The 15595-nt window shown below is 59.8% G+C and overlaps 1 protein-coding gene across 1 annotated transcript; it reads left to right on the plus strand.

The window, feature by feature from the left end:
- Positions 1 to 890: 890 nt before the first annotated feature.
- BCKDK (branched chain keto acid dehydrogenase kinase) lies at positions 891 to 10914 on the plus strand (the record flags this gene model as incomplete). The annotated part of the gene is made up of 6 exons (XM_057412113.1): positions 891 to 989; positions 2826 to 2899; positions 5099 to 5227; positions 7261 to 7350; positions 9353 to 9505; positions 10748 to 10914. Coding segments are annotated over 6 exons (690 nt in total), but the record flags the coding sequence as incomplete, so codon positions are not given.
- Positions 10915 to 15595: the final 4681 nt, after the last annotated feature.

Below are 15595 nucleotides of genomic sequence, written 5' to 3' on the forward strand. Positions count from 1 at the left end.
GACACCCCCCCCTATAGACCCCCTATAGACCCCCCTATAGCACCCCCCCCCCTATAGACACCCCCTATACCCCCCATAGCACCCCCCATAGACACCCCCTATACCCCCTATAGCCCCCCATAGACACCCCCTATATAGCACCCCCTATAGACACCCCCCCCTATAGACACCCCCCCCCATAGACACCCCCCCCCATAGACACCCCCTATACCCCCTATAGCACCCCCCCATAGACACCCCCTATACCCCCTATAGCACCCCCCATAGACACCCCCTATAAGCCCTATAGACACCCCCCTATGGCCCCTATAGAACCCCCATAGACACCCCCCTATAGCCCCTATAGACACCCCCTATACCCCCCATAGCACCCCCCATAGACACCCCCTATACCCCCCATAGACACCCCCTATGCCCCTATAGCACCCCCCCATAGACACCCCCTATACCCCCTATAGCACCCCCCATAGACACCCCCTATAAGCCCTATAGACACCCCCTATAGCCCCCCCATAGACACCCCCTATAGCCCCCCCATAGACACCCCCTATAAGCCCTATAGACACCCCCTATACCCCCATAGCCCCCCCATAGCCCCCCCCTATAGACACCCCCTATAGCCCCCCCATAGACACCCCCTATACCCCCTATAGCCCCCCCCATAGACACCCCCTATAGACACCCCCTATAGCCCCCCCATAGACACCCCCTATAAGCCCTATAGACACCCCCTATAGCCCCCCCATAGACACCCCCTATAAGCCCTATAGACACCCCCTATACCCCCTATAGCCCCCCCATAGACACCCCCTATAACCCCCCCCATAGACACCCCCTATAGACACCCCCTATAGCCCCCCCCTGCCCTATAACCCCCCCGTTCCCTATAGGACGAGGGCCTCATCCGCCTCTTCCTGGACCAGACCCTCACGTCCCGCCTGGGCATGCGGATGCTGGCTGCCCATCACCTGGCTCTGCACGAGGACAAGGTTAGGGGGCGCCCCATAGCGCGCTATAGGGCGCTATGGGGCTCGTCGGGACCTATAGGGACCTATAGTGCTTATAGATCAATAGAGCGCCCATAGGCTCCTATGGCGCTCATAGGGCTCTAGAACACCCATAGGGCGCTATGGGGCGCTATGGGGCTCATCGGGCCCTAGAGCGCCCATAGGGCTCTATAACACCCATAGGGCGCTATAGGGCGCTATGGGGCTCATCGGGCCCCATAGCGCCCATAGGGACCTATAGCGCCTGTAGATCCAGAGAGCGCCCATAGGGTCCTGTAGCGCTCATGGGGCTCTAGAACACCCATAGGGCGCTATAGGGCGCTATGGGGCTCATCGGGCCCCATAGCGCCCATAGGGACCTATAGCGCCTATAGATCCAGAGAGCGCCCATAGGGTCCTGTAGAGCTCATGGGGCTCTAGAACACCTATAGGGCGCTATAGGGCGCTATGGGGCTCATTGGGCCCTAGAGCGCCCATAGGCGCTGTAGGGTGCTATGGGGCTCGTCGGGACCTATAGCGCCCATAGGGACCTATGGTGCCTATAGATCCCTAGAGTGCCCATAGGGTCCTGTAGAGCTCATGGGGCTCTAGAACACCCATAGGGCGCTATGGGGCGCTATGGGGCTCATCGGGCCCTAGAGCGCCCATAGGGCTCTATAACACCTATAGGGCGCTATGGGGCTCATCGGGCCCTATAGCGTCCATAGGGACCTATGGTGCCTGTAGGTCCCTAGAGCACCCATAGGGTCCTGTAGCGCTCATAGGGCTCTAGAACACCCATAGGGCGCTATGGGGCGCTATGGGGCTCATCGGGCCCTTTAGGGACCTATAGTGCCTATAGATCCCTATAGCGCCCATAGGCTCCTATAGCGCTCATGGGGCTCTATAACACCTATAGGGCGCTATGGGGCTCATCAGGCCCTAGAGCGCCCATAGGGCTCTATAACACCCATAGGGCGCTATAGGGCGCTATGGGGCTCGTCAGGCCCTATAGCGCCCATAGGGACCTATGGTGCCTATAGGTCCCTAGAGCACCCATAGGGTCCTGTAGCGCTCATAGGGCTCTAGAACACCCATAGGGCGCTATGGGGCGCTATGGGGCTCATCGGGCCCTATAGCTCCCACAGGGTCCTATAGCGCTCATAGGGCTCTAGAACACCCATACGGCGCTATAGGGCCCTCCTAGGGCCATGTAGCGCCCATAGCGCCCTATAGCACCCGTGGGGCCCCATAGCACCTATAGGGCCCTATAGCGCTCACAGGGCCCTATAGCGCCTATAGGGCACTCCAGCGCTCATAGGGCCCTATAGGGCTCACAGGGCCCTATAGCACTCATAGGGTCTTATAGCGCCCATAGGGCCCCATAGCGCCTATAGATCCCTATAGCGCCTATAGGGCCCTATAGCACTCATAGGGCCCCATAGCGCCTATAGGGCCCTATAGCACTCATAGGGCCCCATAGCGCCTATAGGGCCCCATAGCGCCCAGAGGGCCCTATAGCGCCTATAGGGCCCTGTAACACTTATAGGGCGCTATAGACCCCATAGGGCTTTATAGTGCCTATAGGGCCCCATAGCGCCTATAGTGCCCCATAGGGCCCTGTAACACTTATAGGGCACTATAGACCCCATAGGGCTCTATAGCGCCCCATAGCGCCTACAGGGCCCTATAGCACCCTATAGCACTCATAGGGCACTATAGGACCCCTATGGCCCCTATAGCGCTCTATAGCAATCATTGGGTCCTATAGCACCCATAGGGCCCTATAGCGCCCTATAGCACCCTATAGGGCACTTATAGGGTGCCCCCCACCCGCAGCCGGACTTCGTGGGCATCATCTGCACCCGCCTCTCGCCCAAGAAGCTCATTGAGAAGTGGGTCGACTTCGCACGGTGAGGCCCCATAGCGCCCCATAGCACCCCATAGCACCCCCATAGCGCCCCATAGAACCCCATAGAGCCCCCATAGCACCCCATAGAGCCCCCATAGAGCCCCCATAGCACCCCCATAGCACCCTCATAGCGCCCCATAGCACCCCATAGCACCCCCATAGCGCCCCATAGCACCCCATAGCGCCCCATAGCACCCCATAGCACCCCATAGAGCCCCCATAGCACCCCCATAGCGCCCCATGGCACCCCCATAGCACCCCCATAGAGCCCCCATAGCGCCCCATAGCGCCCCATAGCACCCCATAGCACCCCATAGAGCCCCCATAGCACCCTCATAGCACCCCCATATCACCCCCATAGCACCCCATAGAGCCCCCATAGCACCCCCATAGCACCCCCATAGCACCCCCATAGAGCCCCCATAGCACCCCCATAGAGCCCCCATAGCACCCCATAGCGCCCCATAGCGCCCCATGGCACCCCCATAGCACCCCCATAGCGCCCCCATAGCACCCCATAGAGCCCCCATAGCACCCCCATAGAGCCCCCATAGCACCCACATAGCACCCCAAGCACCCCCATAGCACCCCATAGAGCCTCATAGCGCCCCATAGCGCCCCATAGCACCCCCATATCACCCCCATAGCACCCCATAGAGCCCCCTTAGCACCCCATAGCGCCCCATAGCGCCCCATGGCACCCCCATAGCACCCCATAGAGCCCCCATAGCACCCCATAAAGCCCCCATAGAGCCCCCATAGCTCCCCATAGAGCCCCCATAGCAGCCCATATAGCACCCCCATAGCACCCCATAGAGCCCCCATAGCACCCCATAGCACCCCCATAGCACCCACATAGCACCCCAAGCACCCCCATAGCACCCCATAGAGCCTCATAGCCCCCCATAGCGCCCCATAGCACCCCCATATCACCCCCATAGCACCCCATAGCGACCCCCATAGCACCCCCATAGCGCCCCCATAGCGCCCCATAGCGCCCCATAGCACCCCCATAGCACCCCATAGAGCCTCATAGCGCCCCATAGCGCCCCATAGCACCCCCATATCACCCCCATAGCACCCCATAGAGCCCCCATAGCACCCCATAGCACCCCCATATCACCCCCATGGCACCCCCATATCACCCCCATAGCACCTCCATAGCACCCCATAGCACCCCCAGAGCCGCCATAGTGCCCCATAGACCCCCATCGCTCCCCATAGTGCCCCCATAGCGTCCCGTAGCACCCCCATAGCACCCCATAGAGCCCCCATAGCGCCCCCATAGAGCCCCCATAGCACCCCCCATAGCGCCCCCATAGCACCCCATAGAGCCCCCATAGCGCCCCATAGCGCCCCATGGCACCCCCATATCACCCCCATAGCACCCCATAGCACCCCCAGAGCCGCCATAGTGCCCCATAGACCCCCATCGCTCCCCATAGTGCCCCCATAGCGTCCCGTAGCACCCCCATAGCACCCCATAGAGCCCCCATAGCACCCCATAACGCCCCATATCACCCCCATAGCACCCCATAGCACCCCCATAGCACCCCCATAGCACCTCCATATCACCCCCATAGCACCCCATAGCGCCCCCATATCACCCCCATAGCGCCCCATAGCGCCCCCATAGAGCCCCCATAGCACCCCATAGCGCCCCCATAGAGCCCCCATAGCACCCCCATAGCACCCCATAACGCCCCATATCACCCCCATATCACCCCCATAGCACCCCATAGCACCCCCATAGCACCCCCATAGCACCTCCATATCACCCCCATAGCACCCCATAGAGCCCCATAGCGCCCCATAGCGCCCCATAGCACCCCATAGAGCCCCATAGAGCCCCATAGCGCCCCATAGCACCCCATAGAGCCCCCATAGAGCCCCCATAGCACCCCCATAGCACCCCCATAGCGCCCCATAGCGCCCCATGGCGCCCCATATCACCCCCATAGCACCCCATAGCACCCCCATAGAGCCCCCATAGCACCCCATAGCACCCCATAGAGCCCCATAGCGCCCCATAGCGCCCCATAGCACCCCCATAGCACCCCATAGCACCCCCATAGCACCCCATAGAGCCCCATAGCGCCCCATAGCGCCCCATAGCACCCCCATATCACCCCCATAGCACCCCCATAGCACCCCCATAGCACCCCCATAGCGCCCCATAGCGCCCCATGGCGCCCCATAGGCGCCTGTGTGAGCAGCAGTACGGCCACGCCCCCCGCGTGCGCATCAACGGTCACGTGGCCGCCCGCTTCCCCCACATCCCCCTGCCCCTCGACTACGTCCTGCCCGAGCTGCTCAAGAACGCCATGAGGTACATGGGGGGCTATGGGGCAGCTATGGGGCAGCTATGGGGCAGCTATGGGGGGCTATGGGGCAGGCTATGGGGGGCTATGGGGCAGGCTATGGGGGGCTATGGGGTGGGCTATGGGGGGCTATGGGGCAGCTATGGGGTGGGCTATGGGGGGCTATGGGGTGGGCTATGGGGGGCTATGGGGCAGCTATGGGGCAGGCTATGGGGGGCTATGGGGCAGCTATGGGGCAGGCTATGGGGGGCTATGGGGTGCTATGGGGGGCTATGGGGTGGGCTATGGGGGGCTATGGGGCAGCTATGGGGTGGGCTATGGGGGGCTATGGGGTGGGCTATGGGGGGCTATGGGGGGCTATGGGGGGCTATGGGGTGCTATGGGGGGCTATGGGGTGCTATGGGGTGGGCTATGGGGTGCTGTGGGGTGCTATGGGGGGCTATGGGGTGCTATGGGGTGGGCTATGGGGTGCTATGGGGTGCTATGGGGGGCTATGGGGCAGCTATGGGGCGGGCTATGGGGGGCTATGGGGGGCAATGGGGTGGGCTATGGGGGGCTATGGGGCAGGCTATGGGGGTCTATGGGGGGCTATGGGCCGGGCTATGGGGCGCTATGGGGCAGCTATAGGGTGGGCTATGGGCCGGGCTATGGGGCGCTATGGGGCAGCTATAGGGTGGGCTATGGGGGGCTATTGGGTGCTATGGGGGGCTATGGGGGGCTATGGGGGGCTATGGGGCAGCTATGGGGTAGGCTATGGGGCGGGCTATGGGGTGCTATGGGGGGCGCTATGGGGCAGCTATGGGGCGGCTATGGGGTGGGCAATGGGGTGCTATGGGGGGCTATGGGGTGCTATGGGGCAGCTATGGGGTGGGCTATGGGGGGCTATGGGGTGCTATGGGGGTCTATTGGGTGCTATGGGGTGGGCTATGGGGTGCTATGGGTTGGACTATGGGGGGCTATTGGGCGGGCTATGGGGTGCTATGGGGTGGACTATGGGGGGCTATGGGGCAGGCTATTGGGGGCTATGGGGCAGATATGGGGTGGGCTATGGGGGGCGCTATGGGGAGCTATGGGGGGCTATGGGGCGGGCTATGGGGTGCGATGGTGGGGTATAGGGTATAGGGGGGGTTATGGGGCGCTATGGGTGCGATGGGGGGCTATGGGACGGGCTATGGGGCAGGCTATGGGGTGGGCTATGGGGCAGCTATGGGGTGGGCTATGGGGGGCTATGGGGCGGGCTATGGGGGGCTCTATGGGGCGGCTATGGGGAGCGATGGTGGGGGTATGGGGGGCGATGGGGGGGATATAGGGGGCTATGGGGCACAATGGGGTGGCTATGTGGGGCCTATGGGGGGGTATAGGGGGGTTATGGGGCTCTATGGCGCGCAATGGGGGGGCTATGGTGTGGCTATGGGGCAGCTGTGGGGCAGCTATGGGGCGGCTATGGGGGGCTATGGGAGTCTATGGGGGCGCTGTGTGGGGTCTATGGGGGCAGTATGGGTTGCTATGGGGTGCGATGGGGGGCGATATGGGGTGTCTATGGGGGTCTATGGGTCCATGGGTGTCTATGGGGGTCTATGGGTCCATGGGGGTCTATGGGGTGTCTACAGGGGTCTATGGGTCCATGTGGCTCTATAGGCTGTCTATGGGTCCCTATGGGTCCCTATGGGTCTCTATGGGTCCCTATGGGTCTCTATGGGTCCCATGGGTCTCTATGGGTCTCTATGTGTCCCTATGGGTCTCTATGGGTCCCATGGGTCTCTATGGGTCTCTATGTGTCTCTATGGGTCCCATGGGTCCCTATGGGTCTCTATGGGTCCCATGGGTCTCTATGGGTCTCTATGGGTCCCATGGGTCTCTATGGGTCTCTATGGGTCTCTATGGGTCCCTATGGGTCTCTATGGGTCCCTATGGGTCCCTATGGGTCTCTATGGGTCTCTATGGGTCTCTATGGCTCCCTATGGGTCCCTATGGGTCTCTATGTGTCTCTATGGGTCTCTATGGGTCCCTATGGGTCTCTATGGGTCTCTATGGGGCACAGGGCGACGATGGAGTTCCACCTGGACACCCCATACAACGTGCCCGACATCGTGGTCACCATCGCCAACAATGACATCGACGTCGTCATCCGGTATCTATGGGGCGGGGGGGGCGCCCTATGGGGCAGAGGGGGGGGGCCTATAGGGCTATGGGGTGGGGGGGGTGTGCCCCACATCATCCCTATGGGTCATCCCTATGGCTCCTCCTTATGGCTCCTCCCTATGGGACCCCGCTATGGGTCCCCCCCATGGGTCCCCGCTATGGGTCCTCCCTATGGGACCCCGCTATGGGTCTCCCCCATGTGTCCCCGCTATGGGTCCTCCCTATGGGTCCCCGCCATGGGTCTCCCCCATGGGTCCCCCCTATGGCTCCTCCCTATGGGTCCCCGCCATGGGTCCTCCCTATGGGTCCCGCCGTGGGTCCCGCTATGGGTCCCTGCTATGGGTCCCCGCTATGGGTCCCACTGTGGGTCCTGGATGTGGGTCCCCGCCATGGGTCCCGCCGTGGGTCCCGCTATGGGTTCTCCCTATGGGTCCCGCTATGGCTCCTGGATGTGGGTCCCGCCGTGGGTCCCGCTATGGGTCCCGCCGTGGGTCCCGCTATGGGTCCCACCGTGGGTCCCGCTATGGGTCCTGGATGTGGGTCCCGCTATGGGTCCTGGATGTGGGGCGCCGTTGCAGGGTCCCGCTATGGGTCCCTGCTATGGGTCCCGCTATGGGTCCTGGATGTGGGGCGCAGTTGCAGGGTCCCGCTATGGGTCCTGGATGTGGGTCCCGCTATGGGTCCCGCTATGGGTCATGGATGTGGGTCCCGCTATGGGTCCCGCTATGGGTCCTGGATGTGGGGCGCCGTTGCAGGGTCCCGCTATGGGTCATGGATGTGGGTCCCGCTATGGGTCCCGCTATGGGTCCTGGATGTGGGGCGCCGTTGCAGGGTCCCGCTATGGGTCCTGGATGTGGGTCCCGCTATGGGTCCCGCTATGGGTCATGGATGTGGGGCGCCGTTGCAGGGTCCCGCCATGGGTCCCGCTATGGGTCCCGCTATGGGTCCTGGATGTGGGTCCCGCTATGGGTCCCGCCGTGGATCCCCGCTATGGGTCCCACCATGGGTCCCGCCGTGGGTCCCGCTATGGGTCCTGGATGTGGGTCCCGCTATGGGTCCCGCCATGGGTCCCACCATGGGTCCCGCCTTGGGTCCCGCTATGGGTCCTGGATGTGGGTCCCGCTATGGGTCCCGCCGTGGATCCCGCCATGGGTCCCGCTATGGGTCCCCGCCATGGGTCCCCGCCATGGGTCCCGCTATGGGTCCTGGATGTGGGTCCCGCTATGGGTCCTGGATGTGGGGCACCGTTGCAGGGTCCCACTATGGGTCCCGCTGTGGATCCCCGCTATGGGTCCCGCTATGGGTCCCCGCTATGGGTCCTGGATGTGGGTCCCGCTATGGGTCCCGCCATGGGTCCCACCATGGGTCCCGCCATGGGTCCCACCATGGGTCCCGCCTTGGGTCCCGCTATGGGTCCTGGATGTGGGTCCCGCTATGGGTCCCGCTGTGGGTCCCGCTATGGGTCCCGCTATGGGTCCTGGATGTGGGTCCCGCTATGGGTCCCCGCTATGGGTCCCGCTATGGGTCCCGCTGTGGGTCCCGCTATGGGTCCCGCTATGGGTCCCGCTATGGGTCCCGCTATGGGTCCTGGATGTGGGTCCCGCTATGGGTCCCGCTGTGGGTCCCGCTATGGGTCCTGCTATGGGTCCCCGCTATGGGTCCCGCTATGGGTCCCGCTATGGGTCCCGCTGTGGGTCCCGCTATGGGTCCCGCTATGGGTCCTGGATGTGGGTCCCGCTGTGGGTCCCGCTGTGGGTCCCGCTATGGGTCCTGGATGTGGGTCCCGCTGTGGGTCCCGCCGTGGGTCCCGCTATGGGTCCTGGATGTGGGTCCCGCTATGGGTCCCGCTATGGGTCCTGGATGTGGGTCCCGCTATGGGTCCTGGATGTGGGTCCCGCTATGGGTCCCCGCTATGGGTCCCCGCTATGGGTCCCGCTGTGGGTCCCGCCGTGGGTCCCGCTATGGGTCCTGGATGTGGGGCGCCGTTGCAGGGTGTCGGACCGCGGCGGGGGCATCCCCCACGAGCTCCTGGACAAGGTCACCCAATACCACTTCAGCACGGCCGAGGCCAGCGCCCAGGACCCACGCTTGGGGGGCGGCCCCTTCCGCGGCCTCATGGAGCCCCCCGCCGGGCCCATGCACGGGTACGCGCCCCACTGAGACCCACTGGGACCCATTGAGGACCCATTGACTTCCATTGACTTCCATTGACTTCCATTGACTTCCATTGACTTCCATTGACTTCCATTGACTTCCATTGACTTCCATTGACTTCCATTGACTTCCATTGACTTCCATTGACTTCCATTGACTTCCATTGACTTCCATTGACTTCCATTGACTTCCATTGACTTCCATTGACTTCCATTGACTTCCATTGACTTCCATTGACTTCCATTAACTTCCATTGACTTCCATTGAGCCCCATTGATGACCCATTGACCCCCGTTGACCCCCATTTAACCCCATTGACTCCCATTGACCCCCATTGACGCCATTGACCCCCATTGACTCACATTGACTCCCATTGACCCCCATTGATCCCCATTGACCTCCTTTGCCCCCCATTGACGTCATTGACCCCCACTGACCTCCATTGACCCCCGTTGACTCCATTGACTCCCGTTGCCCCCCATTGCCCCCCATTGACTCCCATTGAGTTCATTGACTTCCATTGACCCCCATCGATGCCATTGACCCCCATTGACCCTCATTGACTCCCATTGACCCCCATTGACTCCCATTGAGTCCATTGACTTCCATTGACCTCCATTGACCCCCATTGACTCCCATTGACCTCCATTGATGCCATTGACCCCCATTGACTCCCATTGAGTCCATTGACTTCCATTGACTCCCATTGAGTTCATTGACTTCCATTGACCTCCATTGACCCCCATTGACTCCCATTGACCCTCATTGACCCCCATTGACCCCCATTGACCCTCATTGACTCCCATTGACCCCCATTGACTCCCAGTGAGTTCATTGACTTCCATTGACCTCCATTGACCCCCATTGACTCCCATTGACCTCCATTGATGCCATTGACCCCCATTGACCCCCATTGACTCCCATTGAGTCCATTGACTTCCATTGACTCCCATTGAGTTCATTGACTTCCATTGACCTCCATTGACCCCCATTGACCCCCATTGACTCCCATTGACCCCCATTGACCCCCATTGACCCCCATTGACCCTCATTGACTCCCATTGACCCCCATTGACTCCCATTGAGTTCATTGACTTCCATTGACCTCCATTGACCCCCATTGACTCCCATTGACCTCCATTGATGCCATTGACCCCCATTGACCCCCATTGACTCCCATTGAGTCCATTGACCTCCATCGCCCCCTCATCGCCCCCCACTGCTCCCCACAGGTTCGGCTTCGGGCTCCCCACATCCCGCGCCTACGCCGAGTACCTGGGGGGGTCGCTGGCGCTGCAGTCGCTGCAGGGGGTGGGCACCGACGTCTTCCTGCGCCTGCGCCACATCGACGGCAAGGCCGAGAGCTTCCGCATCTGAGGGCGCCCCACGGCGGCCGGGGGGAGCAATGGGGCTGCCCCCCCCCTCTATGGGGCTGGGGGCGGTGTTGGTGCTTGTGGGGGGGGGGGATTGGTTCCTAGGGTCAATGTAGATGAGGGGGAGCAGCCCTATGGGGGGGGGAGTGGTTCTTGTGGGGGTCATTGGTCTCTATGGGGTGGGATTGGGCCCTATGGGGGTCTTTGGGCCCTATGGGGGGTATTGGTCTCTATGGGGTGGGATTGGGCCCTATGGGGGTCATTGGTCTCTATGGGGTGGGATTGGGCCCTATGGGGGTCATTGGTCTCTATGGGGTGGGATTGGGCCCTATGGGGGTCATTGGTCTCTATGGGGTGGGATTGGGCCCTATGGGGGTCATTGGTCTCTATGGGGTGGGATTGGGCCCTATGGGGGTCATTGGTCTCTATGGGGTGGGATTGGGCCTATGGGGTGGGATTGGGCCCTATGGGGGTCATTGGTCTCTATGGGGTGGGATTGGGCCCTATGGGGGTCATTGGTCTCTATGGGGTGGGATTGGGCCCTATGGGGGTCATTGGTCTCTATGGGGTGGGATTGGGCCCTATGGGGGTCATTGGTCTCTATGGGGTGGGATTGGGCCCTATGGGGGTCATTGGTCTCTATGGGGTGGGATTGGGCCTTATGGGGGTCATTGGTCTCTATGGGGGGGGGTATTGGTCCCTATGGGGGGATTGGTGCCTATGGGGGGTATGGGTCCCTATGGGGGGATTGGTGCCTATGGGGGGTATTGGGCCCTATGGGGGGGAATTGGTCCCTATGGGGGTCTTTGGACCCTATGGGGGGGATTGGTGCCTATGGGGTGGGATTGGTCCCTATGGGGGGTATTGGTCTCTATGGGGTGGGATTGGGCCCTATGGGGGGATTGGTGCCTATGGGGGGTATTGGGCCCTATGGGGGGGATTGGTGCCTATGGGGTGGGATTGGTCCCTATGGGTGGGGTATTGGGCCCTATGGGGTGGGATTGGATCCTGTGGGGGTCATTGGTCTCTATGGGGTGGGATTGGTCCCTATGGGGGTCATTGGTCTCTATGGGGTGGGATTGGGCCCAATGGGGTGGGATTGGATCCTATGGGGGTCATTGGTCTCTATGGGGTGGGATTGGTCCCTATGGGGGTCATTGGTCTCTATGGGGTGGGATTGGGCCCTATGGGGTGGGATTGGATCCTATGGGGGTCATTGGTCTCTATGGGGTGGGATTGGTCCCTATGGGGGTCATTGGTCTCTATGGGGTGGGATTGGTCCCTATGGGGGTCATTGGTCTCTATGGGGTGGGATTGGGCCCTATGGGGTGGGATTGGATCCTATGGGGGTCATTGGTCTCTATGGGGTGGGATTGGTCCCTATGGGGGTCATTGGTCTCTATGGGGTGGGATTGGTCCCTATGGGGGTCATTGGTCCCTATGGGGTGGGATTGGTCTCTATGGGGTGTATTGGTCCCTATTGGTCCCTATGGCCATGAAGAGCATCCCTATTGGTCCCTGTGATCATGAAGAGCATCCCTATTGGTCCCTGTGATCATGAAGAGCATCCCCATTGGTCCATGTGGCCATGAAGAGCATCCCCATTGGTCTATGTGGCCATGAAGAGCATCCCCATTGGTCTATGTGGCCATGAAGAGCATCCCTATTGGTCCATGTGGCCATGAAGAGCATCCCTATTGGTCCCTATGGGGACCAACCCCATGGCCCACCCCCGCCCCGCTTCCTGATTGGTCCCTCAGGGCCCCGCCCTCATTAAAGCTGCAGCCAATGGCGTGAGAGGAGCGGCTTTATTGGGGCCTCCTGGCTTCCCCATTGGCCCCATGGGGGTCCCCATTGGCCCCATAGGAGCCCCTGGTCCTCCCAGACACCAGGGGGCGCCCCCCACTCTGGGCCAATGGGGGGGCTATGGGGTCTCTATGGGGTCTCTGTGGGTCTCTATGGGTCTCTATGGGGTCTCTATGAGTCCCTATGGGGTCTCTATGGGTCCCTATGGGATCTCTATGAGTCCCTATGGGGTCTCTATGGGTCCCTATGGGATCTCTATGGGGTCCCTATGGGGTCTCTATGGGTCTCTATGGGGTCTCTATGGGTCTCTATGGGGTCTCTATGAGTCCCTATGGGGTCTCTATGGGGTCTCTGTGGGGCTCTATGGGTCCCTATGTCTCATATCAAGCCCCATAAGTGACCCCTCAGCCCCATAGGGAACAGCAGGGAGGGCCCCCATGGGGGATGACTCAGCCCCATAGGGGATGGGGGGGGGACGCCTATAGAGGGGCCCCTAAGTGAGGCCCCAGCCCCATAGGGAATGGCACCTATAGGGCCCGGCGGTTGTGACGTCACAGGTGGGAGGAGCCTAAGGGGGCGGGGCTCTCGCTATAGGACCCTATGGGTTGGGTGGGCAAGGAAGGCCCTATAGGGGTCTATGGGGTCCCTATGGGTGTTATAGATGTCCTATGGGGGATCTATAGGGTGCCTATAGGGTCCCTATGGGTGTTATAGATGTCCTATGGGGGATCTATAGGGTGCCTATAGGGTCCCTATGGGTGTTATAGATGTCCTATAGGGGATCTATAGGGTGTCTATAGGGTCCCTATGGGTGTTATAGATGTTCTATGGGGGATCTATAGGGTGCCTATAGGGTCCTTATGGGTGTTATAGATGTCCTGTAGGGGATCTATAGGGCGTCTATAGGGTGCCTATGGGTGTTATAGATGTCCTATAGGGGATCTATAGGGTGTCTATAGGGTGCCTATGGGTGTTATAGATGTTCTATGGGGGATCTATAGGGTGCCTATGGGTGTTATAGATGTCCTATAGGGAATCCATAGGGTGCCTATAGGGTCCTTATGGGTGTTATAGATGTCCTATAGGGTGTCTATGGGGTCCCTATGGGTGTTATAGATGTCCTATAGGGATCTATAGGGTGTCTATGGGGTCCCTATGGGTGTTACAGATGTCCTATAGGGATCTATAGGGTTCCTATGGGTGTTATAGATGTCCTATAGGGGATCTATAGGGTGTCTATGGGGTCCCTATGGGTGTTATAGATGTCCTATAGGGATCTATAGGGTGTCTATGGGGTCCCTATGGGTGTTACAGATGTCCTATAGGGATCCATAGGGTGCCTATGGGTGTTATAGATGTCCTATAGGGGATCTATAGGGTGCCTATAGGGTCCCTATGGGTGTTATAGATGTCCTATAGGGGATCTATAGGGTGTCTATAGGGTCCCTATGGGTGTTACAGATGTCCTATAGGGATCTATAGGGTGTCTATAGGGTGCCTATGGGTGTTACAGATGTCCTATAGGGAATCCATAGGGTGCCTATAGGGTCCTTATGGGTGTTATAGATGTCCTATGGGGGATCTATAGGGTGTCTATAGGGTCCCTATGGGTGTTACAGATGCCCTATAGGGGATCTGTTGGGGTCTATAGGGTGTCTATAGGCTGTCTATGGGGTGTCTATGCGGTATCTATCTAGTTCTATGGGGGTATATAGGGGTCTATGGGTTTCTATGGGGTGTCTATGGGTGTCTGTGGGTGTCTATAGGGTGTCTATGGGGTGTCTATGGGGTGTCTATGTAGGTCTATGGCGTCTATAGGGTGACTATGGGGTGTCTATGGGGTGTCTATGGGGTGTCTATGTAGGTCTATGGCGTCTATAGTGTGACTATGGGGTGTCTATGGGTGTCTATAGGGTGTCTATGGGGTGTCCATAGGGTGTCTATGGGGTGTCTGTGTAGTTCTATGGGGGTCTATAAGGTGTCTATGGGGTGTCTATGGGGTGTCTATAGGGTGTCTATAAAGCACCTATGGGGTGTCTATGTAGGTCTATGGGGGTCTATAGGGTGTCTATGGGGGTCTATAGGGGTGCCTATAGGTGTCTATGGGTGTCTATGGGGTGCCAATGGGGGTCTATAGGGGGCTATGGGTGTCTATAGGGTGCCTATGGGGTGTCTATAGGTGTCTATGGGGTGTCTATGTAGGTCTATGCGGGTCTATAGGGGTCTAGGGGTGTCTATGGGGTGTCTATGGGGGTCTGTGGGTGTCTATAGGCTGTCTATGGGGTGTCTATGTAGGTCTATGGGGGTCTATAGGGTGACTGGGGTGTCTATGGGTGTCTATAGGGTGTCTATGGGGTGTCTATGTAGGTCTATGGGGGTCTATAGGGGTGCCTATAGGTGTCTATGGAGGTCTATGGGGTGCCTATGGGGGTCTATAGGGGGCTATGGGTGCCTATGGGGTGTCTATGGGGGTCTCTGGGGTGTCTCTGGGGGTCTATGGGGATCTATGGGTGTCTATAGGGTGCCTATGGAGTGTCTGTAGGTGAGTGTCTATAGGGTTTCTCTGGGGTGCCTATAGATGTCTATGGGGTGTCTATGGGGTGTCTATAGGGTGTCTATGGGGTGTCTATGTAGATCTATGGGGGTCTATAGGGTGTCTATGGGGTGTCTATGGGGGTCTATAGGGTGTCTATGGGGTGCCTATAGGGCGACTATGGGGTGTCTATGGGGGTCTATGGGGTGTCTATAGGGTGTCTATGTGGTGTCTATGTAGATCTATGGGGGTCTATAGGGTGTCTATGGGGTGTCTATAGGGGGACTATGGGGGTCTATAGGGCGTCTATGGGGGTCTATGGGGTGCCTATGGGGTGCCTATGGGGGTCTATAGGGTGCCTATAGCCT

The sequence above is a fragment of the Pezoporus wallicus genome, unplaced genomic scaffold, assembly GCF_028554395.1.
Source record: "Pezoporus wallicus isolate ANWC-B61680 ecotype Strahan unplaced genomic scaffold, APGP_CSIRO_Pwel_v1 contig_13564, whole genome shotgun sequence".
In the NCBI taxonomy this organism is placed as follows: domain Eukaryota; kingdom Metazoa; phylum Chordata; class Aves; order Psittaciformes; family Psittacidae; genus Pezoporus; species Pezoporus wallicus.